General features: G+C 35.3%; 1 protein-coding gene across 1 annotated transcript in view; it reads right to left on the bottom strand.

The window, feature by feature from the left end:
- The window catches only part of LOC113231722 (alkylglycerol monooxygenase-like), a 54,541-nt gene that overhangs the window by 15,355 nt on the left and 15,654 nt on the right, over positions 1–23,532 (bottom strand). The window contains exons 4-7 of the mRNA XM_026466205.1: positions 21,454–21,557; positions 13,062–13,224; positions 6,172–6,323; positions 4,397–4,531 (exon numbers count right to left, since the gene is read on the bottom strand). Of these exons, the coding sequence (XP_026321990.1) occupies positions 4,397–4,531; positions 6,172–6,323; positions 13,062–13,224; positions 21,454–21,557 (554 nt within the window). The remainder of the gene's footprint in view (positions 1–4,396; positions 4,532–6,171; positions 6,324–13,061; positions 13,225–21,453; positions 21,558–23,532) is intronic.

The following is a 23,532-nucleotide window of genomic DNA, read 5'->3' as shown; positions in this document are numbered from 1 at the left end:
AATTTTAAGTCATCTCAGTTGTGTGTCGATAGTGTCAATGGCTGGATTTTGTATGTTTGGTATTCTGCTAAAAGTTAAGAGTCTACCTCAACTCGGATTCAAAAATTTTCCCGTGCTAATTACGGTTCATTTCGCTAGGGTCGAGCGGTAGGGACACTGGCTATATTTCAGAATTATTTTTTTTTCAAAGAAATTAAAGTCATTTGAAAAATGCATATCGTATAGTTTACGTGTACCATTTAGTTCAGTTAAAATAAAAAAAAATGGTGTATGTACAGTAACTATTGAATATAGCGGTTTTCTTGTAAAATTTCGAGGTAAGTTTGTGTTTTTTCTCTATCGTGAAAATTTTTACGAATCGTGTTTTCACACCATATAGTAATCAGTGTACATCCTCAATTGTACTATATATTTTTTTCCAAAGCGATTGATTCAACACTTTCAGTGCGGAAATGCGTTTATGCGGAATCAACCAAAGGCATTTGAGGTAGTACAGACTTTTAGAGTAGGGACTTGTCAATGGCTAGCCACTATTCAACTGCCATTGCATTTTTTGATACATCGATGATGTAGTCTACTTATTATTTGATATAAAAAACACATTTAATTTGAAGATTAAATTGCTCATTAAACGAGATAAAAATTAAGACATGAATGAATGCCGTCACTGCCATCCCACTGACGATGGTCTATTGACACTCAACTCTCATTACAAGTAGATTTTAGCAGAATAACAAATATCATCGTATTCGAACCGACGTCTTCTACCAAATCGTGCTTGACGCTATGCCAACTAAGCCACGGAACGAACTAGCGGATGTCAACCAATTTTTCTATGTGCTTGTCTGTCGGATCTTTGTATTTGGTTTTAAATGACTTTTAGCCGTAGCGCCATCTATGACAAATCTATCAAAGTATTTCTTCACCCACTTAGGTAACTTTACAGCTACCAGCCCTGGTTAGAAATGTCGCTATTAATTGTAATTAAATTTGTATTCAATTATTTTTTGTGAAATTACCACACAAGTTGTTATAATTATTAATACAAATATCAAAAAACACATAGAAAAAGTTCCTTCGACCCGGCCGGTTTCGAACCGACGTCTTCTAGCAAACCGTGTCAGACGCTATACCAACTAAGCCACGGAACGAAATAATAGACCTCAACGAATTTCTTTATGTGCTTGTTCGAAGGATTTTTTCTAAGTGTTCGATCTTTGTATTAATAATTATAACAAACTGGTGGAGTAATTTCACATAAAATTATTGAATATCAATTCAATATAAATTTAAATACCAACGTAATTGCAATTCAATAGAAAGACAATGATCAGTGGTTTCAAGAAAATTATTGGACGTGGGGCCCTAAAAAGTTACAAACATTTCAATGATTTTAATATTTTACTTTGAAAAATTACCCACCGTTACAAACTCACGTATAACTTTTGTGGGTTAAGGTAAAACTGTCGCAAACTTATTCTAAAGCAAACTATTCTAATAGCAAAGTTATGTTCGCGAATTTTCAATAGCGTAAACTCAATAATGGGTTGGAAAGTTCAATCGATAAGTTCCTGGAACTTGTGAAGTGGAAATCCAGTACTCAGAAGAAGAACTAACAGGTATCGACGTTGATTATTTAGCTAACGATATGTTTAAAGCTTCGATTACAAACAGATACCGTTAAGTATAAGCTTAGAAAACTCAACCCGAGTGTATGTGAAGAAACAAAAGCATTTGTGACTGTAAATGGCAGTTAAAATTTGTTTTTTTATTAATAATTATTAATACAAAGATCGAACACTCAGAAAAAATTCCCTCGATCCAGCCGGATTCGAACCGAACGTCTTCCAGCATACCGTGCCAGACGCTATACCAACTAAGCCACGGAACGAACCAGCGGACCTCACGAATTTTTCTGTGTTTATTGTCGTGTCTTTGTCTTTCTTAAAAAGCAACGACTTTTTAGCCATAGCGCCATCTATGAGAAATCTTAAGTATTTCGTCACCCAATCAGATACCTTTACAGCTACCAGCCCTGGCTAGAGACGTCGCTATTCATTGTATTTAAATTTTTATTGAATAGATATTCAATTATTTTTTATGTGAAATTACTATACCAGTTTTTTTTTTTTCTTTAAGTATATACCAGGGGTGCACACGGAAAGAGCTTCTCCGCACGACATAGGTACCATTGCCTATATCCTGGGCAACAATCGGCGAGTCTCTTATGCTGATTGGCAAATCCTTTCACCATGATGGCAAGCATTACAGTGTGTTCCATCAATACGACAAGAAGATCACTGTATTTTTATTTTATAATTTTTCTAGCTAATTAGAAGTAAATAACCACGAAAATCTTAAAATATATACAGTTGACTTGTTCTCAGGTTAACGTGTATTGGGTTGTTAGAAATGTGGGTCCCACTATGTTTTCCTCATCGATGGTTTTCCTATACCTACTGTTACAAAAGGCAATAATAAAATTTATACTTTATCGGTCTTTATTATCTCTTTGTGTGCTTTATTTTTTTTTTTTTGTTTATAATACCAAGTGGCAGGATGAACTAGTCGTGCGCCTGGTGGGAAGCGACACGCCTAACTATAACAGTCGCAGTGCCACTCAGAGCTTTAAATTTCAAAGATCTTAGAGGCACTACCACTACGCTCGTCACCCTGAAACATAAGTTGACAAGTTCCATGTGCCTGTAATTTTACCAGGACCCTTACCCTTCGAAACCGGAACGCATCAATGCTCACATTTACTGCTTGACGGCAGAAATAGTTAATAAGGAGCTCTACTGCTACTAAAATTACGGCGTTATGGTACATTTATACATAGTCTGGTATTATAAATCTTTTCTGATTGCGTTACTTTATTGTAATGTAAAGAAATAAACTGATATTTTAGTCTGGAGATAAATTTATTACCTACATCCTCATCAACCCATTGTTGGGTTTTGTGTGTTTATTCAAATATTCGTATAGGTACCTACATAAATAACTAAACTGAGTAATAGTAATTTGACTTGATGTATACATACATGTAGGTACAACATGTCACTCACACACACGCACAATATCTAGTTAAATATTTGTAAGAATGCATTTGTGAACCAGTCTAAAATAAAAAATCAAACGGAAGGGTGCACTTCTATCATTTACCAAAATTAATTAGGGTTCTGAACTTTATTATCTTAATACCCATTTATATGTTCTGCTGCTGCGCACGGATGTCTTTTCAGGAGAGGGTTTAGGCCATAGTTCGCCACTCTGGCCCAATGCGGGTTGTGGACTTCACACGTTTTCCGAGAATTGTGAACCTTTTACAACGAGAAGGCCTGATCACCATGTTTCCATTCACCGAAAAGCTTATGGTAAATATCAAATTAAAAATAAATTTCGAGAAACTCAGAGGTGCGAGCCCGGATTCGAACCCACGGCCTATTCTTAAGAAGCGGTAGGTCAAACCACGGCTTTCGAATAAAGAAGAATCACTTTGAAATCAGTCCATCCATTTGGGAGCTATGATGCCACAGATAGACATACAGATACACAGACATTAAAGGCTTCAAAATTGTAACTCCCCTTTTTTGCGTCGAGAGTTAAAAATTGTATAAAAGGTTGTTAAGACATTTTTAAAAAAGGTTTATCCTCATGTCGTTAAAGTTTAGTACATATTTATAATAAAAACAGGCACAAGTACAAGCAAAAGATCGCCCATTACAGATAAGTAGAATTACGGGCGATCAGATTAAAGTGCGAATTATGTTAGAAAAGATAATAATGCTTTCTGAATTACAACAAACATTTATTAGCAGTCGTAGAATTAGACAATGAGTCTTAAAGAAATGTACCATAACTTAAAATGATTAATTACATTCATTATAAAATTACTTTAATTCCAAGCATAATTTATTCAAATCAAATGGAATCACTTGTGTAGAAAAACATTTTCATTAAAATGACACGACGAAGACGTGTAGCTTGTAAAGGCTGCTTCCCACGGCCTGTGTTTTTACGGGCCACGTTGCGCGGCGCCAATTTGTACGGACGGCGTGCTGGCTGGCGCCACAGGTCTGTGCGTGCGAGTCCGAGCGAGTTGGCACGAGCTTGCGCGGCGCGGACCGTGAAACCACAGGCCATGGCAAGTCGTAATATACGCAATTTAAATCCGGCAAAATAGAGTCATTTCCTATAAAAAACATTATTATTCTATTGTTTAAACTCTCTCTCTCTCTCTTTCTCTCTCAAGATAACTCTAGTGTTATCCATAAAATTAGAATTATGTATGCATAAGTATCCCTCCAGGAGCCTTGTCTCGGCACGAGTCAGATTTCTGAAGAATATAATATCTCCCTTACTTATCCTACATTAATTAATATAAGAAAATCCTTACATCAACTTTTAAATGTTCGTCTCCAGTGCGGCATTGTCCAGGCTCCCAGCTCGGTCCCCAGAAAATGGCCTTCAGTTTATTCTCCCAACCTTCAAGTCTTCTAAACTTTTCCATCACATAACCATTGTAGAATACCTAAAAATAAATAATAATAAAGCGGTCATCACACATTACAACAATGAATAACACAATTATATCATAGTATAATAAAGCAAGTACTCCAACTCCCGCCTGTTCGGCGCATCAATCTTATTTTAGTCGTACCTACAGGTCCGTCACAGTATTCTCGTGCTATATTGAAATAACCTTTATCAAATACAGCACATACATATCGATATTGTATACCAGCATCGCAGATTGGTATTTCGATTATAGGACTATCATCATGAAATTGAAATGAAATACGAGTTTGCATACATATAAATAACACAACATTTGTAAAATTTGACATAGGAAAACGCTTGACGCTTCAATTCTAAAATATAATCAATGGCGTGTGGAACCTGCGCTATGCAACTCGAGTGCACCGCGAGACTGTGCAAATGGCTATGTTATACAGAGTTATTTTTGAAATGCTAACAACCTCGCAGGACTATATTACTTACATCATTAACAACAACTTTTGTTCCGTAACTTTTCACAAAAGATAATAAATTTAATTAATAGATACAGGCGTTACTTCGCGGAAGTCCATGTTAATATTAAAATGGAAGTAATTTGCTACTCTGCAAACCTAGTGAAGGTTAAATCGTGCAAAATTTATTTAAGTTGAGCTTGTGTTGAATATTTTTTCATGCAGTAAATTTTCCCACCCTCCCTCCGCATAAAATTAATAAAATAAATAAAACAAACGCAACTGCAGTCACAAACACCACCACCAAATATACCCGACACGTGTTTCGCCTCTCCACGAGGCATCCTCAAGGGCTGTTGATTGGTCGACACTCGGCTGAAGAATCAATACATTTTTAAGATTTTCTTGTACTATCCTACACGTTTTAAATCTGCATTTGGTAGTAAGGTAAGTTCAAACGTGCAAGAGTCCACCGTGTCTCCCAAGTAATTATCGTTTAGAGCGATCTATTTAAATATATTTATTTTTGTATGAAAGTAAAATTTTATGAATTATTAAAAGTCATGGAACAAATGTTGTTATTTATGGTATTAGTAATATAGTCCTGCGAGGTTGTTAGTATTTTACAAATAACCCTGTATAGTGAGCAGCGGGCGCGCACACCACTTGTCTTATTATAATACAAGTATACTTTGTAGCGTTAGGGCGCGTTCCCATTATGTCGTGACGACAAATAGCCGTGCAGTTTAGAGTGTCGTGACATGTATATTTAAATGAAGTTGTTCACATATAGTACAATACGATTAACAGTCAGTAACAGGAAAGAGCCAGAACGATTGTCGTCAGACGACAAATAAAACGTCACGATAAAAATGTGACAAATAATCGCAACTTCAAACGATTCTGTCGTGCCGGCATGACAAGGCGGCTGCCGTGAACCGATAAATTGTCGTCACGATCTACTGGAAACAGCTAGACATGATATTCGTTCAATGATATATTAAATGTCCATGATACAGTTATGACAGATAGTAGTGGTACGGGAACAGGTTAGACGCGGAAGTCGTCCAACGTTACGACGTACTGGGATCGCGCAAGGGCGTAAGGACGCCCATCATCATCTTCGTTTGTTTTTGTCTGCACTTGCATTAGAGTAGAAATAAAATTAACCTTTTACTGTGCTTAGTGTACTGTTACTTACTTGTAACTCGAGAGGATTGAACGATGGATTATTGTAGATGAGACCGTAGACGATCTCCACCTTGTCTGTCTCGGGTCTGAAAGTCCCAAATATGCGGTCCCAGATAATTAAGACACCACCGTAATTTACGTCTAAGCAGTATTTGTTACTTCCTGAAATGAAAATACTCAGTTTAATATCACGATGAACGGGAACTTTTTCGATAGGTTTAATCAATAATTTAAACTCGAAGAATAGCTATTTAGAAGTCGAGTAAACAAATATTTTGAAAGGCGAAATTTTCAGGATTTTCTCTTTACAATTACCTTGCTTCACTATTAGGTGCCATCAAATTATGTTATGATACCATTCTACGCATGATATGATGATGAGGAATCAGGTTTATCTCATTCAGAAACCCATCTGATATCGAGACTACCCGATTGTATCGATTCCGCTGTCGCCAAAACCCACACGAACAAATGATAAACACTATGAAATCTTGATAATGATTGGTCGTAGTTTCTAATTTAAAACGAAATAAACCTTCTAGACTGTTAATATAATTTAAAATTGACCCAGTTTCTATATCGTTGAAAGTTCAATACCTGCTTTGCAAGTTACGAAGTTTTGATTGTATATTGAAATTTTATTTAACATGTTGCCATCTTGCGGGCAGTAGTTGGACTACGACGAACGACTAATATCTGAACGAATAGAAAGTAGTATCTTCTTGACCACAGATGTCTTCTTTAACGCAAACATTGAATAATCAATGAATGAATTTATCTCGTTCAATTAAGTTTAAAATTAACAAAACACTCATGAAGCATTTTTTCGGTAAACTTTTGTTCGCTACTAGCGTGGAAAATTCATCATTTTAGCTTTCATAAACAGATAATAAGGTATTTTTCTACGATCTTAGAGAATTTGCGCGAAAGAATTACAAACCGAAAATGGCGAACTGAGCTCAAGTAGGCCTAACTAGGCCTACTGTTGGCACGCGTGCTAAGCGAACTAACCAATTCTACTGCATTTATTGTTCTGTGAGATCATCGAATACATAAAATAAAGTCCAAGTTCTATGAACGACTTTTATTTACGTTTATATATCGAAAGCTAGTTCGCAACAATCTTCTACTTTTGACTTATTGGCGGTACCTTTTTTAAGATTAAAGATCTATCCACACATATCCGGGCCGTGGCCGGGACGTGGACAGGCCGTGCTCCGTCAGGGGCTCAAAGAATATCGTGTATATTTTGTATGAACTCGTTCACACATGTCCGTGTCCGGACCGGGACCGGGACGTACACGCCGTTCATACAAGCTAGCACGCCCCGTCCACGTCCCGTGCACGGCTTGGATATATGTGGATACTCCTTTATTCATTCGGAATTATATGGCGCAAAATTTGGTAAGCGCCAGTCACTCACGCCACATGTCAATGAAATATGGCAATTCAATAAAACCTGCCAATATTCCAACATGGACGAAAGAATTTGAAAAGAAAGCATAAATAGAGATCGATTTGGTTTTTTCAATGTTTACTTATAAAATGTCTGTTCAAACTGGCCAGTGTGAAAATACGCCAATAATTTTATTTTGACATTGTTTTTTTCTCTAGATATGATATAAAGTGACGGGACGAACCGAACAAGTTTTAGTAGTAGTAGAGCACATTATGAAAGAGTTCGTCCAGGAACTGCCACCTTAATTATTTTTGCAGCCATGCAGTAATGTGAGCATTAGTGTAATCCAGTTTTAGTGCTGGGGACATAGGATTTGTCAACTTACATCTCAGAGTGACGGCCGCACTGGTAGTGTCACTCAGTCCTTTCCGATTAATTGCTCTGAGTGGCATTAGCACTGCTAATGGACAAGCGTGTTGCTTGTCGTTAGTGATTGAATGAATAAATGAATGCCATCACTACCGTTGCACTGGCGGCCTAATGAGACTCATCTGCCATTGCAACTATATTTTAGCAGAATAACAAATATCAAGGATATAACCATGAGCTACGTAATAAACACAGGGTTGCACCCGTACAGCATATTCTGTCCAAATCGGGCAAATTATTGGGCTCGACAGTATATACCCGGCTGCCTCTTGAAATTGTTGATTCCGCTTCGGAAAACTTATGTAAATGTAGATTTAAGCGCTGGCCCGTTAAGCCATCAATATATAACTTATCACATTGGTTATATAAGATTTAATTATAATTTTGAATGTAACTACAATAGTAATATAAGAAAATAATAAGAATATGATTTGTAACTTTTTATGACTTGTAAATGTTAATTTTACCAATAAAGAATATATCTATGTCTATATCTACGCCATCGTAATCGAAATATAATGTTGTCTGTCCATAACAGTTGCAGTGCCGCTGAGTGCTTTAAACCGCAAAGATCAGAGGGGCAATACTACTGCACCCGTCATCATGAGATATAAAGATCACAATTTCCATGTGACTGTAGTTTTACCAGCACCAAAATCCTTCAAAATCGTGAAAAATATATGCCTGATTTATGAAGAAGTGAACATATTAATTGTCACTTTTTTGTATGAATTACTGGAGTTCAAAACCCTTGCGAATTATTCTAATAGCATTTTGTTTTCTTCAAACGCGACGATTTAACAATTCAAATAACTTTTTTAAGGCAAAGCACGAAACAAACTTGTCAAGCACAAATTAAGTTAAAAGAAAGCTCTCAATTTAAAAAAAAGCACTTTGCATTAACATGCCTCTTTGAAAATGCCAGTTATTCGTAATTTGATTCGCTGCTAATTTTATTATGAGACTTTTCAATTTTTCATCTCAAATTCACTATACAAAATTGAAATAAAGAAAATATTTAAAACACAGAGGCGAGTTCAACCTTCGGTAATTGTTTTGTAACGTTTAACAATTGCTTAACGTTTCAGATTTGCCATATATATTTATTTTATATGAAATCGTTGGTACATCTGGGCAAGAGCTCGTGAAAGAGCTCGTCCAGGGAAGTACTACGAGTACTTCCGGTTTTGAAGGGTAAAGGTGCTGGTGAAATTACAGGCACTTTTTCAACTTATGTCTCAGGGTGACGGGCGCAGTGGCAGTGCCCCAAAGACCTTTGCGATTTAAAGCTCAGAGTGGCACTGCAACTTGTATGGATAGGCGTGTCGCTTATCATCAGGTGCACGACTTGTTTGTCCCGTTACTTGGTATTATATAAAAAAAAATATTTACAGTATTAAATACATAAAGGGTTAATTTCAGGTTTTGTCTTGACGTATGAAGAGGTTTTACAAAGTCATGTTTTACGTCCATGCGTTTTGTTAAAAAAAAACCTCAGAATGGAGAATAGAAGTTAAACTAGGTTGATTGTAAAGAAGACCTGAAACCCTTCGAAGTAGTTAATTTTCCTGTGAGAAATGGACCTGTATTATGTTACACGGTAGATGCAGATTGTATATTTCTCAAGTCCCAAGCATTATTATTATTATGTAGTCAACCGGCCCGCTGAACTTTCCATGAACCATCTTACTGTACGTTTTTAAAGATGAATTTAAATCTCCAGCACACCTAAGTGAGATGTACTGTACTCAGTACTTATATTTTGACGTGAAAAATATTTTTAGAAGAAAGCTCAAAATTCACAAACCAAAAAAAGATACTGAGAGAATTTGAATAAATTATTTTATTTTGTAAATGAACCTTTCATTCCATTGAAGCTTCCTCCACTTTGCAAAGTGTTTTTGTTTTTGGAAGTGAAAATTACATTTCGCCGCGTAATAGAATTACGGTATTAGAGTGTGTAGAGAAAGGCAGATTTGAAATTAATTTATTGTTTTGTTTTGAATGGTGGTTACACTTACTGAAAATAATTCATGATCATTTGTGTATTGAATAAACATAATATAAACATCATTGTGTTTTTAAACTTTTACACATATTATCGCCTTAAAAGGATGCTTAAAATTTCAGCGTTAATAGGAAATATTGTCGTACTTCTATAAATTTAATATGAATACAATAATCATCCATTACGATACTCATTGATATAACTGACAATAACGAAAATGAATTATTTACATCGCGTGATGGCTTGAATAATTTAAAATAAATAATATTTTCCGTTAATATCGTAAGTTACGTCTATTCACACCGAGGTGGCTATGTAAAGTATTTTTATTGACAATTTTTTCATCACATGAGTGACTGATATACTATAACGAGTTAAAATAACATCCTTAAGAAAACAAAGCTTAAATTTCCTATACTGTACTTTAAATATTCAGTCCCTTCCTTGATTTGAAAATCAAGGAAGGGACTGAATATTTTCAAATAATCTGAGTTCTTTTGGAAACTTTTAAGTACCAAAGAGCTCTAGATTCCCTTACAAGGAATTTCAGGATTCGGAGAAAGGGTGCGTAACAAATAATATTAACGTTGTATTTCCAAGTTTTGCCGACATAATAAGTTTGTCTTCTAAGGTGATTTGGACATCGATTTATTTTATCTGTACAATAAATAAAAAAATAAAAAAGGGTTGACTGATGAATTTTGTAAAAAGAAAGTATTTCGATGACTTTACGATCAGACATTATTCTCCATTACAAATAAGGCGTAGGTAAGGGCGTAGATACTGTAGACAAAGGATGTAAAGTAAAAGCATTAATAATTTAGCATCTACTTTGAAAACTAAAAAACGAAATGCGTACCTTTTCTATTGGATCCTAACATCTCAGGAGGGATATAAATCACAACTTCGTTAGGGCAATTCCTTAGGTGATACTGGGTTCCATGTACCGTGTTACAGTTAAAACTTTCTCCAGTAAGTAACTTTCACAGATTTCAAGGAAAATAATAACAGGCCCTAGAGATTTAAGACGTCTCAAATTAAATCAACTTGTTGAACCACTTTATCTTACCCAGTAATAGCACGATAAATGGCACAGAACAATAAATACAGTAGAAGTGCTTAGTTTGCTTGCCACGAGTGTCAACAGTTCGCGGAATTCCGCAAACTTTAGCTCAGTCTCCTATCTTCGTTTTATACGTTATCAATTATCTCGCACAATCTCTCGAAAATCGTAGAAAATGCCTTATTTCGCTACTTTGGAGTCCAAAAATGATAGTTGCACTTGTAATATTAACTATGATGGCGTTTCGTATCATCATATCATCCAGTCTTATTTTAGTTAATTTTAATAAATTTTCAATTTTCTGTTTATCGTAATCATGTTTTTACAAGATGCGTAAATATCGCAAACAAGTAGTCGCTTCTTGTTTGGAGAACTCAGTAAACATTTCGAATTTGTCGTCGTTCAGCTATTAACCGCTAGATGGCAGCACATTGATTGAAATTTCAATATAAAAATCAAAGCGTCGTAACTTGCAATAACAATAGGTATTGATGGTATTGAGCTTTCAAGGGTAGCCAACAGGGTGAAGTTTAAATTATATTAACAGTCCAGAATTTGTTATTTCTTTTTAAATTTGAAACTACGATTATCACTTATTATCAAGGTTTCATCGTGCTTTAAATTATATATATAATGTGTGAGTATTGGCGACAGCGGTTCCGATAGTAATCGAGACTTAACGCACTTCCATTATTTTTTCTTCCGTAATTAACCACGGGGTCAACATCGTGCGATAGAAAACAATTTTTGGTATTCTCAGAACTTCACAATCGAAACTGGTCGGCACTTAGCAATAAGTGGACGTAGGCAGGTGTCCCACGTCAACTCGTATGACAATGACAGATATGACAAATTAGTGGCTACAATTCGCACCCTCATTGTAATGAGGACACATCTGTAAAATGCCAATTTTTGCAGGAGAGGCGTTTAAAGTAAGAGAAAAAAGAGAGAAAGAAATTAGTCGTTAACTTCTTTGTGCTAAAAATTAGAGAGTTATACATTTCGTATATACATAATTCATTTCACATTATTATGATAAAAGTACTTTTGATGTACGATTACATGAGAGATAAATACATGTCATTATTTTTACACGGCTGTGAAGAAATAAAAAAGATCTTGCAAATTTTTGTTTTTGCGTTAAAAATCTTTGCCGATTATGTTACGAATACAATCGAGAATAGGATTGTTTATTTACAAAGGTCTTAGTGATATTTACTGTAGACTTTGAGTCTTTTTATCGTTAATAGAAACGACTTAGGTGATAAAATAAGTAACATACTGGAGAGTCGCCATACTTTTCAATGTTAACTAATACGTTATGGTTATACTACATTACTAATACGTATGGTACGGTCCTAAGGATTAGATGGCATTGTCATATAATTATCATTATCATCTTCAACCCATTCATACGTCCCACTTCAGTGAGAGATGCTCAGGGACGGGATTAGGCCATAGTCCGCCACGCTGGTCCCGTGCGGGAGGAGACCTCACGTGTTTTCCGAAGGTTGCGTACCTTCTTCGACGTGCAGGTTTCATGATAATGTTTTCCTTCACCAAAAAGCTCATAGTAAATTTAAAATTAAATTTCAAACAGAAATTCTGAGAAACACAGAGGTGCGAGTTCAGATCCGTACCCACTAATTTTAATTTTATTTATTTTATATGCTACCAATAGCTTATATCGCACACAACAAGCAAAAATTTTCGTCTGATCAAAATTCAAAACAAGTTCCTATTTTATTTTTGGCTTCAAAATCTGCAGTCAGTCGAACAGATTATGATCAGATGAGATGGAAGATATGGAACGTTCCAGAAGATGCAGGAAAATTACCTTAATGGTACCCTTCTCCCTTTTATTACATGGCCTAGCGGCTCTTTTCAGTCTCAAACTAAATAAAGAGAAAAATATATTCACACATATACCTTGCTTTTCTTCGAGTACATTACTTCGTAGTACTAAATGTTGGTGTGATAAATTTAGACATATTATCTTACCATGGTGCACTCGATGATGACTAGGCGTGTTCAAAATATATTCTAAAGGTCCAAGGCTCTTAATAGCCTTAGTGTGAATCCAGAACATGTAGAGGTAGCTGAACTGATGGTGCATCACGAACTGCGATGGGGGTATTGCCAGCGCCAGTGGGAGATAAAAGACCTGTGAAAAAATTAATATTTCATTGTAATCATTAACTCTTAACTTGCGGAAGTTATTGGCCGTCCATAAGAAGCGGAAATAGGTCCGAACTAGCGCCTTCGTTTTTCTATGTGTTTGTTGCGATCTTTGTTTTTGGATGACAAATCTATGCACAAAGCATAGCACAAGGCTCGATTTTTGGGCCGACAGAATATTTACTTTACGTGAATGATATGTCGAATGTCATTAAAAGAGGTTCTGTATATCAGTTCGCTGATGATGCTTGTCTTTTAGTAGTCAATAAAGATTTAAATGTAGCCCGGACTGATACGAATGTGAATATATGTGAATATGATTTTAATCAATTATTTATATGGATAGGATTAGTGATAAATGCGTAAAAAACAAAACTTATACACATACGCTCATCACATAATAAAGTACCTTTCAAGCCGACAATCATTTCTCACATTTATCTTTAGAAGCAGTAGATAGTCGTATGTATATAGGGGTTGTGATCGATGACAGATTTAGCTGGGGACCACACAAAAACTATTTATATGCAAAATTGAGATCTGTTCTAGGAAAATTTTCAGTGCTTAAATATAAGGTATCTTACAAAACTCTAAGATTAATGTATATGGCCCTAGCCGATTCTGTGATCTGTATAAGTAGTTATGGTTTAACATATAATACGTCTCTTAAGAAATCTATAACTTACAAATAAGAATCTAAAAAACTATTGTTTTAAATCGCATTAAAAATAAATATAAATATAATAATGTTGGGTTATTTAGCTATTGTCAAGTAATGAGTGTTTTTGATAAAGTCAAACTTTCAATTTTGACTGAATTTAATTATGTACATAAATTATGTGAATACCAGGGACCAAAAAATTTAAGAATCTTAGAAACCAAAACATATTTACTACCTAAAACAAATAATGTATATGGTACTCAAAAATTAGATTATATAATTCCTAAATTATTAAATGAATTGTCTGCGTGCATTCAAGATCTATATGTAGAGGGAAAATGTAAAATGTAAAAATAAACTAAGGTAACATTTGTTAGAACGAATCGCTGTGGACGGATAAACCCTTAGAGCTACAGCTGCATGTATGTAATAAACCATTGTAAAATATATTAGGGGTTAAAGTATGAAATTGCCGTTTTATTGCAATAGGTTCTTTGAATTTTCATAGAATCTACATGGTTTGAGGTTTTCGAATGAAACTTTTTTCAAATGGTTTCTGTGATTTTTTTTTTTTTTAATTTGAAACATTTGAATATCGACTTTCAATTGTTTTTGTTATTCAATTTAGACAAGAAAGATGGATACTGCGAAAATTCGAGTGATTTTTGAATACGAGTTCCGACGCGGAACTAACGCGGCAGAAACAGCCCGCAATATCAATGCTGCGTTTGGAGAGGGGTCTACTAATGAACGCACCGTGCGATTTTGGTTTAAACGCTTTCGTGATGGAAATTTCGACTTAAAGAACGAGCCACGAGGAAGACCGCCCACACAGGTGAATAACGATGAATTAAGAGAGATAGTGGAAGCCGATCCTAGTCAAACTACCCAGGAATTAGCGGCATGGTTTAACGTTACCTTACCCACAATATTGACTCACTTGCGTCAAATCAATAAAATAAAAAAATACGAAAAATGGGTGCCTCATGATTTGACTGATCTGCAGAAAGAAACGCGTGTTGAAACTTGTGTTGCCTTGTTGAACCGGTACAGAAATGAAGGAATATTGGATCGAATTGTAACATGTGATGAAAAGTGGATTCTTTATGATAACCGGAAAAGAAAAATGCAATGGCTGACCCCAGGTCAAATGCCACAACAGTGTCCTAAAGCAAAACTTACCAATAAAAAGGTAATGGTAACTGTTTGGTGGTCTCAGCATGGTGTTATTCACTATAGTTTTCTCCGATCTGGTCAAGCAATAACGGCAGATGTCTATTGTGCCGAACTCCGAACCATGTTGACAAAACTAGCAGTAAAACAGCCCCGACTCATGAATCGATCTTCACCATTATTGCTCCACGACAACGCGAGACCTCACACAGCACGAGAAACCATTTTGACCCTTCAGGAACTGCAGTTAGAAACTATTCGTCATCCTCCGTATTCACCAGACCTTGCTCCAACGGACTACCATTTTTTTCGTGATTTGGACAATTATCTACGTGACAAGAAGTTTTCTTCCCAGGAGGCAGTACAAAATGCTTTCACACAGTTTGTGCAGTCTAGATCGTCGGAGTTCTATCGCAAAGGCATTAATAACCTTCCCATTAGATGGCAGCAATGTATAGATAATAATGGCAACTATTTTGATTAAATAAATTTGTTAAAAATTTAAAAAATAAACAATTTAGATTTTCAGTACAAATCGGCAATTTCATACTTTAACCCCTATTATTAAATAAAAAAAATAGTTTTTCTTCACTCAGCCAGGTAACTTTACAGCTACCAGTGGGTGACAAGAGAAGTCGCTTTAATAATTGTAATATTAAGATTATTGAATACCATGATGTATTACTACCATTATACATTACATTTATATTTGAAATATGGTTTTCTTGACTATTCAATGTACTATCTTTAAGCCCGAGTAATGTAATCGTATAATTGTACACAAATTTTCTGAATGTAATTAAATCCCGAAATAGCGCCTAAATGTTGGCCACTTCTAGTTTTGTTTCATAATGCAATTATAATGGGCACCTACGAGTCTTTCGAGATAAAGTACTAGTGTAGCTATCTTCGTAGCAGTAGAGCTCCTTGTGGAAGAGTTCGTCCAGGGAAGTACTGCCACTTTTTTATTAAAAATAAGTGCGCATTTGACTTTGACTCTAGCCTTGAAAAGCCCCAACTTATGTCTCAGGTGACGGGCGCAGTGACAGTATTCCTCAAATCTTTGCAATTTATGGCTCTGAGTACAGCAACAGATATAGGCAGGGTAGGGGTAGGGTACCGTGTATCACCAGACGCACAACTTGTTCGTCCCGTCACCTAGTAACATAAAAAAAGTGATATCTTAATGCAACAAAATGAAATAAACATGATTAACGAAGATTTTAAAACTTTTGGTATGGAAATTAGCCTTTGTTAATTTGAATTTTTTCCTAGTTTTGTACTCAATTCTCCAACAAAAAGTGACCTTTAACTGACAATTATTATTGTCCTGCAATAGTTACAAAAGAAAAATGAAAATTTGAATCAAGGAACCTTAACGAGATGACTTCTGTAATTATTCGTGGCATGTTTTGAATAAGGTTTTTTTATGATTTCTCGAGGAATACATTCAAATTTGGCAATAATAACAGTTTCATGGTCTCGGATATTCTGTAGGGTTGGATATACTGCTCTAACACACAGGGAATTGAGGTCGGGATTTCGTGTGGTCAGTCTAAACGGCGAATCACAGCGTCAGTCAGGTAAGCGTCTACTTTATCCGCTCGGTGTGCGCAAGCATTATCGTTCATGAAGACAGGAGCGGTACATGAGATGGCTAAAGCTATGGTTTATTGCTTGTTGCGCATAATCATCATCAATCCAATTATACGTCCTACTGTTGGGCAATGCGGGTTGAGGACTTCACACGTTTTCACACTTTTGTAGCAGTAGAGCTCCTTGTGAAAGAGTTTGTCCAGGGAAGTACTGCACTGCCACCTTACCTATTTCTGCCGCCAAGTAATATAAGCATTACTGTGTTCCAGTTTTGAAGAGTAAGGGTGCTAGTGAAATTTCAGGCACATGGGATTTATCAACTTATGTCTCGTGACGGGCGAAGTGGAAGTGCCTCTCAGGTTTTTGAGTGGTACTGCACTGTTATGGACAGGCATGTATCTTACCATCAAGCACACTTGTTCCTCCTGTCACTTAATATTATAAAAAAAAGTTTTCCGATGTTTGTGGATCTTCTTCCACGTTCAGGTTTCATCACTATGTTTTCTTTCAACGAAAATCTCATGATAAATTTCAATTACATTTTGCACATAAGTTCCGAGAATTTCAGAGGTACGAGCCCGTATTGAGAGGCGGTAGGTCAAACCATTAGGCCACAGATTCACAACAGTGGCGCTTCAAGTGTTGCGTGTTTATTGTGTCTTGTGTTAAATGTATCCAACACAAGACACACGTTTGCGCGCAATGTATGCACAAATTTTGAACTCCGCGCTGAACGCGCCACCCTGTTCCGAATTTGCGACCTTAGGCTACCACGGCGTTGCAGCACATAAAGGTTTAGAACTTCCAAATCCATGTAAATATTATGCATACAAAACTTCTTTTCTATAAAATTTGAAAAGTTTGAAAGAAAAGATTTAGGCACCCATTTATTTTACAGAAGTGTTTATTAGTTCTAAAATTCTAGTCGACTTCAAATTAAATAAATGTTTTTAGTATAAAATTCATATTATTTTTATTTTTTCAAATAATAATATCTTAAGATTTCAAATTTTGAAATTATGTTTTTTATTTGTATTTATTTTAATAAATATACGTAACTTTATTGGCTATTTTTTATTTAGTGCACACATTAAATTTAAAATCGCCACATCTGCTCACTTTACAGATGACTTAAAAATGGTCAACGCCATCTAGGGGCATCTTTCAAACTAACAATCCGCTACAAATATAATTTTCTATTTTTAAATTTCTCTTACTAAATACCATCAATTTCATATTTTGGTGCTATTATTAAATCTATTTTCAAGTTTGCAATGAGCATTTATTACAAAAAAATAAGATTTTTTTCTTTTTATAGTACCATGTGACGGAACACGCCTGTCCATAGCACTTGCAGTGCCACTCAGACTTTTAAAATGCAAAGATAACCAGGGAGACTCCTACTTTTCCTGTCACTCTGAGACAAAAGTTAATAAGTCTCATGTGCCGGCAATTTCACCAGTATCCTTATCCTTCATAATCTCAGTACAGAGTACTAAAAGAACCGACCTCAAAATTACGTGGAATTACATATAATTACCAAGTTTTATTGGAATCGGTTACCGGAATTCAGGATTCATCCCCTAGTTCGCTACTATACGGTACTTGACATAGGAGAAAATAAAAAACGGTTCTCACTACTCAAAGTATATTGAGAGACAAAAACGCCTTGAATTGGAGAATAGCAAAATCAACCATTAAAATAATTGCTCCTTATAATACAATTTAGGCGCTATTTATAAAAATGAATCTTCATGCGTGAACAGCCACCCTTAGAGGTGGATGATTTTCTTCAAATTTAAATGGGACCACTATCGAGGTACCCTCTTTCCAACAAAAAAATAATCATGAAAATCGGTTCATTTATCGGTTCAGTTATCGCGTAACATACATACAATAGAAAAACATACAGTCGAATTGAGAACTTTCTCCTTTTTTTGAAGTCGGTTAAAAATAGGAAAGCAGTAATACAAAATAAAGAAATCTCTCACAAGGAGCGTACTGACTACTAAATTTGTTATCTATGCAGTTAAAATATGATGAAATCTTAATTCACCATTAACATTTAGGAATTTTAAGACTATAACGTAAACTAATTATAATAAAGGACAAACACGTATAAAATGTTCTTTTTAATAGGGTACTTTATATTCCTAAGTAGATTTTCATATAATATTTTGAAATATTCTGTCTACCTTTACACGCTTAAAAAAGTACGTGACGTAAATAATTACATACCGACGTAAATAATTGAAGAGTGTATGGAAAGGTTAAAAGACTGCTTATTCGTTGGTCTATGAGTTTTTCAGCGATTGAATGCTTCAATAAATCTATTTCCTAGTGTATCCACTGCCATCTAACTCCCAAAACTAACAGCGCAATGTAACTAAAAGTTAAGCGGGTAACTTCAAAGACTAACATAGCAACTAACGGGATAACTAGCAGCGTAACATCGTAACTAACCAGATGACTAGTAATAGGGTGATGTTTATACTATTTTAAATCGTAAATAAATATTGAAAATGAAACTAAGTATTTTTTCGGAACTAAATCGCGTATATTTGTTTTTTCTAAGAACCAAAAAAAAACAAACATACGCAATTGTAGCCCGAAAAAAATATTTAATTTCCAATGTGTAGCAGTACCAAAAACGTAAGAATAGATACGTAACGTATATTACTTTGATTTCGACTTTATTTGAATTTCTAAGTAGACTGCCTTTTGAATTACTAACATTATTATTAATACAAATATCGAACACCTAGAAAAGTTCTACGTTTCCTAGCAAACAGCGCCAGATGCCAACTAAGCAACGGAACGAACCAGCCACCAGTCACGAACTTCTCTATATGCTTGTTGTCGGATCATTCTTTTTGGTTTTTAACGAAGTTTTAGACGTAGCCCCCATCTGTGATAATTCTATGAAAGTATTTCGTCACCCAGTTAGATACATTTACAGCTACCAGCCCTGGCTAGAGATGTCGCTTTTAATTGTAAATAAGTTTTTATTGAATGTCAGGATGTTTCACCACCAAGATATATCATTATTTTTTGTGAAATTACTCCACTAGTTTGTTATAATTATTAATACAAAGATCGAACTTTCCTATATCTATGGATCGAACCGACGTCTCCTACCAAACCGTGCCAGACGCTATGCCAACTAAGCCACATAATAACATAGCGTATAATAAATATATTCATATTAGTATATTTATTGTATGATTTTTTTTAAACGCACACACTCATAGCCCCGCACTAGGAATACCCTGTATCCCGGGTGCCATGGACATACATATAAACAACCACAAATTACAGCCAAACGCACGAGAGAAATAAATGTAGGTCATTAAAATATTTCTACCGGTCCGGGAATCGAACTCGGTACCTGCGCGTGGCAAACCAGCATGGTAACCGTTCGGCGACTGAGGCGGGCAGTTATATCACATATTTAAAGCCGGTGGGTGATAAAGGTAAGACTTTGATAATTTTTCATAACACAAGCAAGAGTATCATATGCAGACATGTATATCTGTACCTATAAGTACACATACTTAGATGTACAAATATTTATGTGGGCTTCCCTCTTCTCCTCCCCTATCATTTATTACCTTAATGGATTCATGTGCACGCTGCGTGGACAACATTTGCTTAATTCCAAAGATTTATTTCAGTAACGTTGGTAATTTGCGACGAAAATAAATATAAAGAGAGAAGAATAAATATAAAGCACGCATAATGACGGACTACTTACTTTACATTATACGAAATTATAATGTACGTTAGAAATAGTCTTTCTTCATTTACTGTAAATGTTTCTGGCATCCCGTTCCGCCGGTCATTTGAGAACAGTCCCCCGACTCTGTAAGTGCCATGGCACTTGCAGAGAAAAACCCGCATGTCATCGGACCTACATATTATGAGTGTCTATATACCCGCTACTGTCAGACTTGAACATCTGACGAACCATTTAGGCGCCGCCGGCTGAAAGACTTTTTCTTGGAAAATCCTTTATACCTGCTTTATACTCTGTAAATGAATTCATGGACCTAAAAATGTAACGCTATTGAGTATTTTGTACTTTTTGTAATTCATTTCAATTTTTATTGCACTGACATATTTATGTATATTTATTATCAACTTAATACTATCCTTGATGGAGAATGATATTTCATATGTAATTTAATGACAACAATATTATTACTAATGAATTTTCTAATTTAATATTGTGTTTTTTTCATCTTATAATTTTAATTTGTGTTTGACAATCTCAATATAATTTCTTATACTTTGAGATATTTTGACAATTAATCTTATCATATTTGAGAAATAAATGAATCTGAATCTGAACCATGCCCAGCTTAAGGATAGAATACAGAATATAGTATCAAGTGATTTAGACCACACACTGGTAGGCAGTGACTGCCTCAAACTAAATGGTATACTTGCCACTTAGTGCACTATTTTGATCCAAACAAGCTTGAAGACTATACAAATCTACTAAAGCCCGGCTCTCACTAATGTGAACGGCACGGCTGGGAATTTTTAGGTGGCGAATAGTAATATACTTTAATGTTATGACATAGTAGTTTAAATTTCAGTTTTAGTGGTCGTAGCTATAAAAACAAAGTGTCGGGCCTAAGAATTTTATGTCATTTTCTTCTCTAAGAAGCCATATGAATTTCTTTCCATATAGCTTGTTAGGTTTCGTGAGAGTTTGGTACCATTTTTCAACTTCCACGTAGTTTATTAGTACAGTAAAAAATCTAAGATGTGGGTACTTACAAATCCACACCATCCTTGCAAAACTGATTGTCTGATCCCAACACCCATGTTGAAGTCTTCAGACGTATGATGTACTTGATGTTGCGCCCATAATATGTGCACCTCTGTGGAATAAAAATACAAAACAATGACAAAATAAGTAGATATTAATTAAGTTGAAATAATAGTTTCGGCATTAAAATTATAATTCAAAAGCCTTGTAAAAAGAAAACAAAATTGGCGGGTCGCAATTGAAGAAAAAAAGCGACAGCGAAACAAAACACGACTGCGTTCCCTTTCTGATTTAAATGGTTCCGAAAGTCAGAATTGAATAAAAACTTCTTGAGCGTTTGCTAATTGGACCTCTTTTGTTTAGCTGTCCAAAACAGTTGTAATTGAAATAATTTGTAGCATTCAAAAACTCTTTACAAAACTACGTGTTTTACGGTTTAGGTTTAGTTATTAGAAGACATTGTTAAGCGACCCAGATTATTATTCCAACATTCAAGTTTGAATTTCAAACCATTAAACGCGGTTTCCACCCTCAAACAGATTAAATTTTGGGTAACTATGTCTTAACGTCTACTTGAATTATTTACGGTCGTGTTCTTGCGCCCCTTAACCTGTCGTAAGTTAAACTTATCAGGTTAGTCTATGTGATGTAATCCAAGCTGTTTGTGAAGTATATCAATATAAAATTAACCACTATAGTTTTGACAAGCATCAACAATTATATGCTTTTTAATATAGTCTTCACAAATGGATATAAACTCCATTGTGAAAACATTATTGTCATTGAAAAATAGGCATGCATAAATCAGGATTTAGGAAACGGTAACCGCCGTTCGTGACGTCACGCCACTAATGGCGCTATCCAAGCTACATGCTAACGAATGTTTTACAAAAAAGGGATCGGAGCATCCCGCACCACCCCGGTTTGAACGTAAATTTATTAATATCGCTCTCTGATGTTAGTTAAGATTTGAATAACGAATTCCAGACAAATTTTCAGCATGTTTATGAGAACTGACTGAAGCCATAAACAACATTGAATCATGGTAAGAACGAGATTAGTTTGCTAAACAAAATATGCTCAAAAATCCAGTTTAAAATGGATTACACCTATAAAATCTAGAGTAATTGTCATTATATATAAAATAATTCAAATATAAAACATGTTTCGTAAACAACATTACATTTATTTGATGAAATTATACATCCGTGTCACGAATATACTTCTGTCAACTTGTTTCAAGCTCGTTTACTCCTTTGCCGTAGGATAATGGAGAAGGGAAATCCACTTAGAACTCATTTTCGACTACTTCATGGGAACTAATTTGTTTTCTTTGTAGATAATTATCTTAATTGTGGAAAAATTTGTAGTCGGTAGGCGCCAAGTTGCTAAGGCTTCAATCTCCAACTCCGGTAAAGTGAAGACGGTTTGTTCGAAAGTGTGCATTCTGGGGTTTACATGTAGAAATAGCAGTAATCAGACGTCATGATCAGATAGCTACTACTATATCTATAAACTGGCAGAATACTCTACGACTGGAGCAGCAAACAGTTATCAACAATTTTTTCTGGGTAAGTTTTATATGGGCACTGTTTGTGTTTGTCGTTAGCCTTCATCACTGATCGTTTGTAATTATTATAAATAATACATATTTTATCATAAGTAATGATACAATAAAATACTTTTTAACCTTAGTTAACATTCATTAAAAAATGCCACAACGTAACATAAAAAATTACATATCTTTTATTGGTGGTGAAATGACATACTATCAATGTTTTTAGTAGCAGTACAGCTCCTTGTGAAAGTTCCTCCAGGGAAGTACTGACACCTTACCGCTATTTCTGCCGCCAAGCAGTAATGTCAGCATTACTACGTTCCGGTTTTGAAGGGTAAGTCAGGGTGCTGGTGAAATTACAGGCACATGGGACTTATCAACTTATGTCTCAGGGTGATGGGCTCTCAGTGGCACTGCAACTGATATAGACAGGCGTATAGCTTACCATCAGGCGCACGACTTGTTCGTCCTGTCACTTGATATTATAAAAAAAATATGAAATGCCTTCAGATCATCTTTTAAGAAATTT

The sequence above is a fragment of the Hyposmocoma kahamanoa genome, unplaced genomic scaffold (genome assembly GCF_003589595.1).
Source record: "Hyposmocoma kahamanoa isolate Upper Pololo Valley unplaced genomic scaffold, ASM358959v1 66, whole genome shotgun sequence".
NCBI lineage: Eukaryota > Metazoa > Arthropoda > Insecta > Lepidoptera > Cosmopterigidae > Hyposmocoma > Hyposmocoma kahamanoa.
Note: the sequence above shows the minus strand (reverse complement) of the source record. Positions and strands in the feature narration are given on the sequence as shown.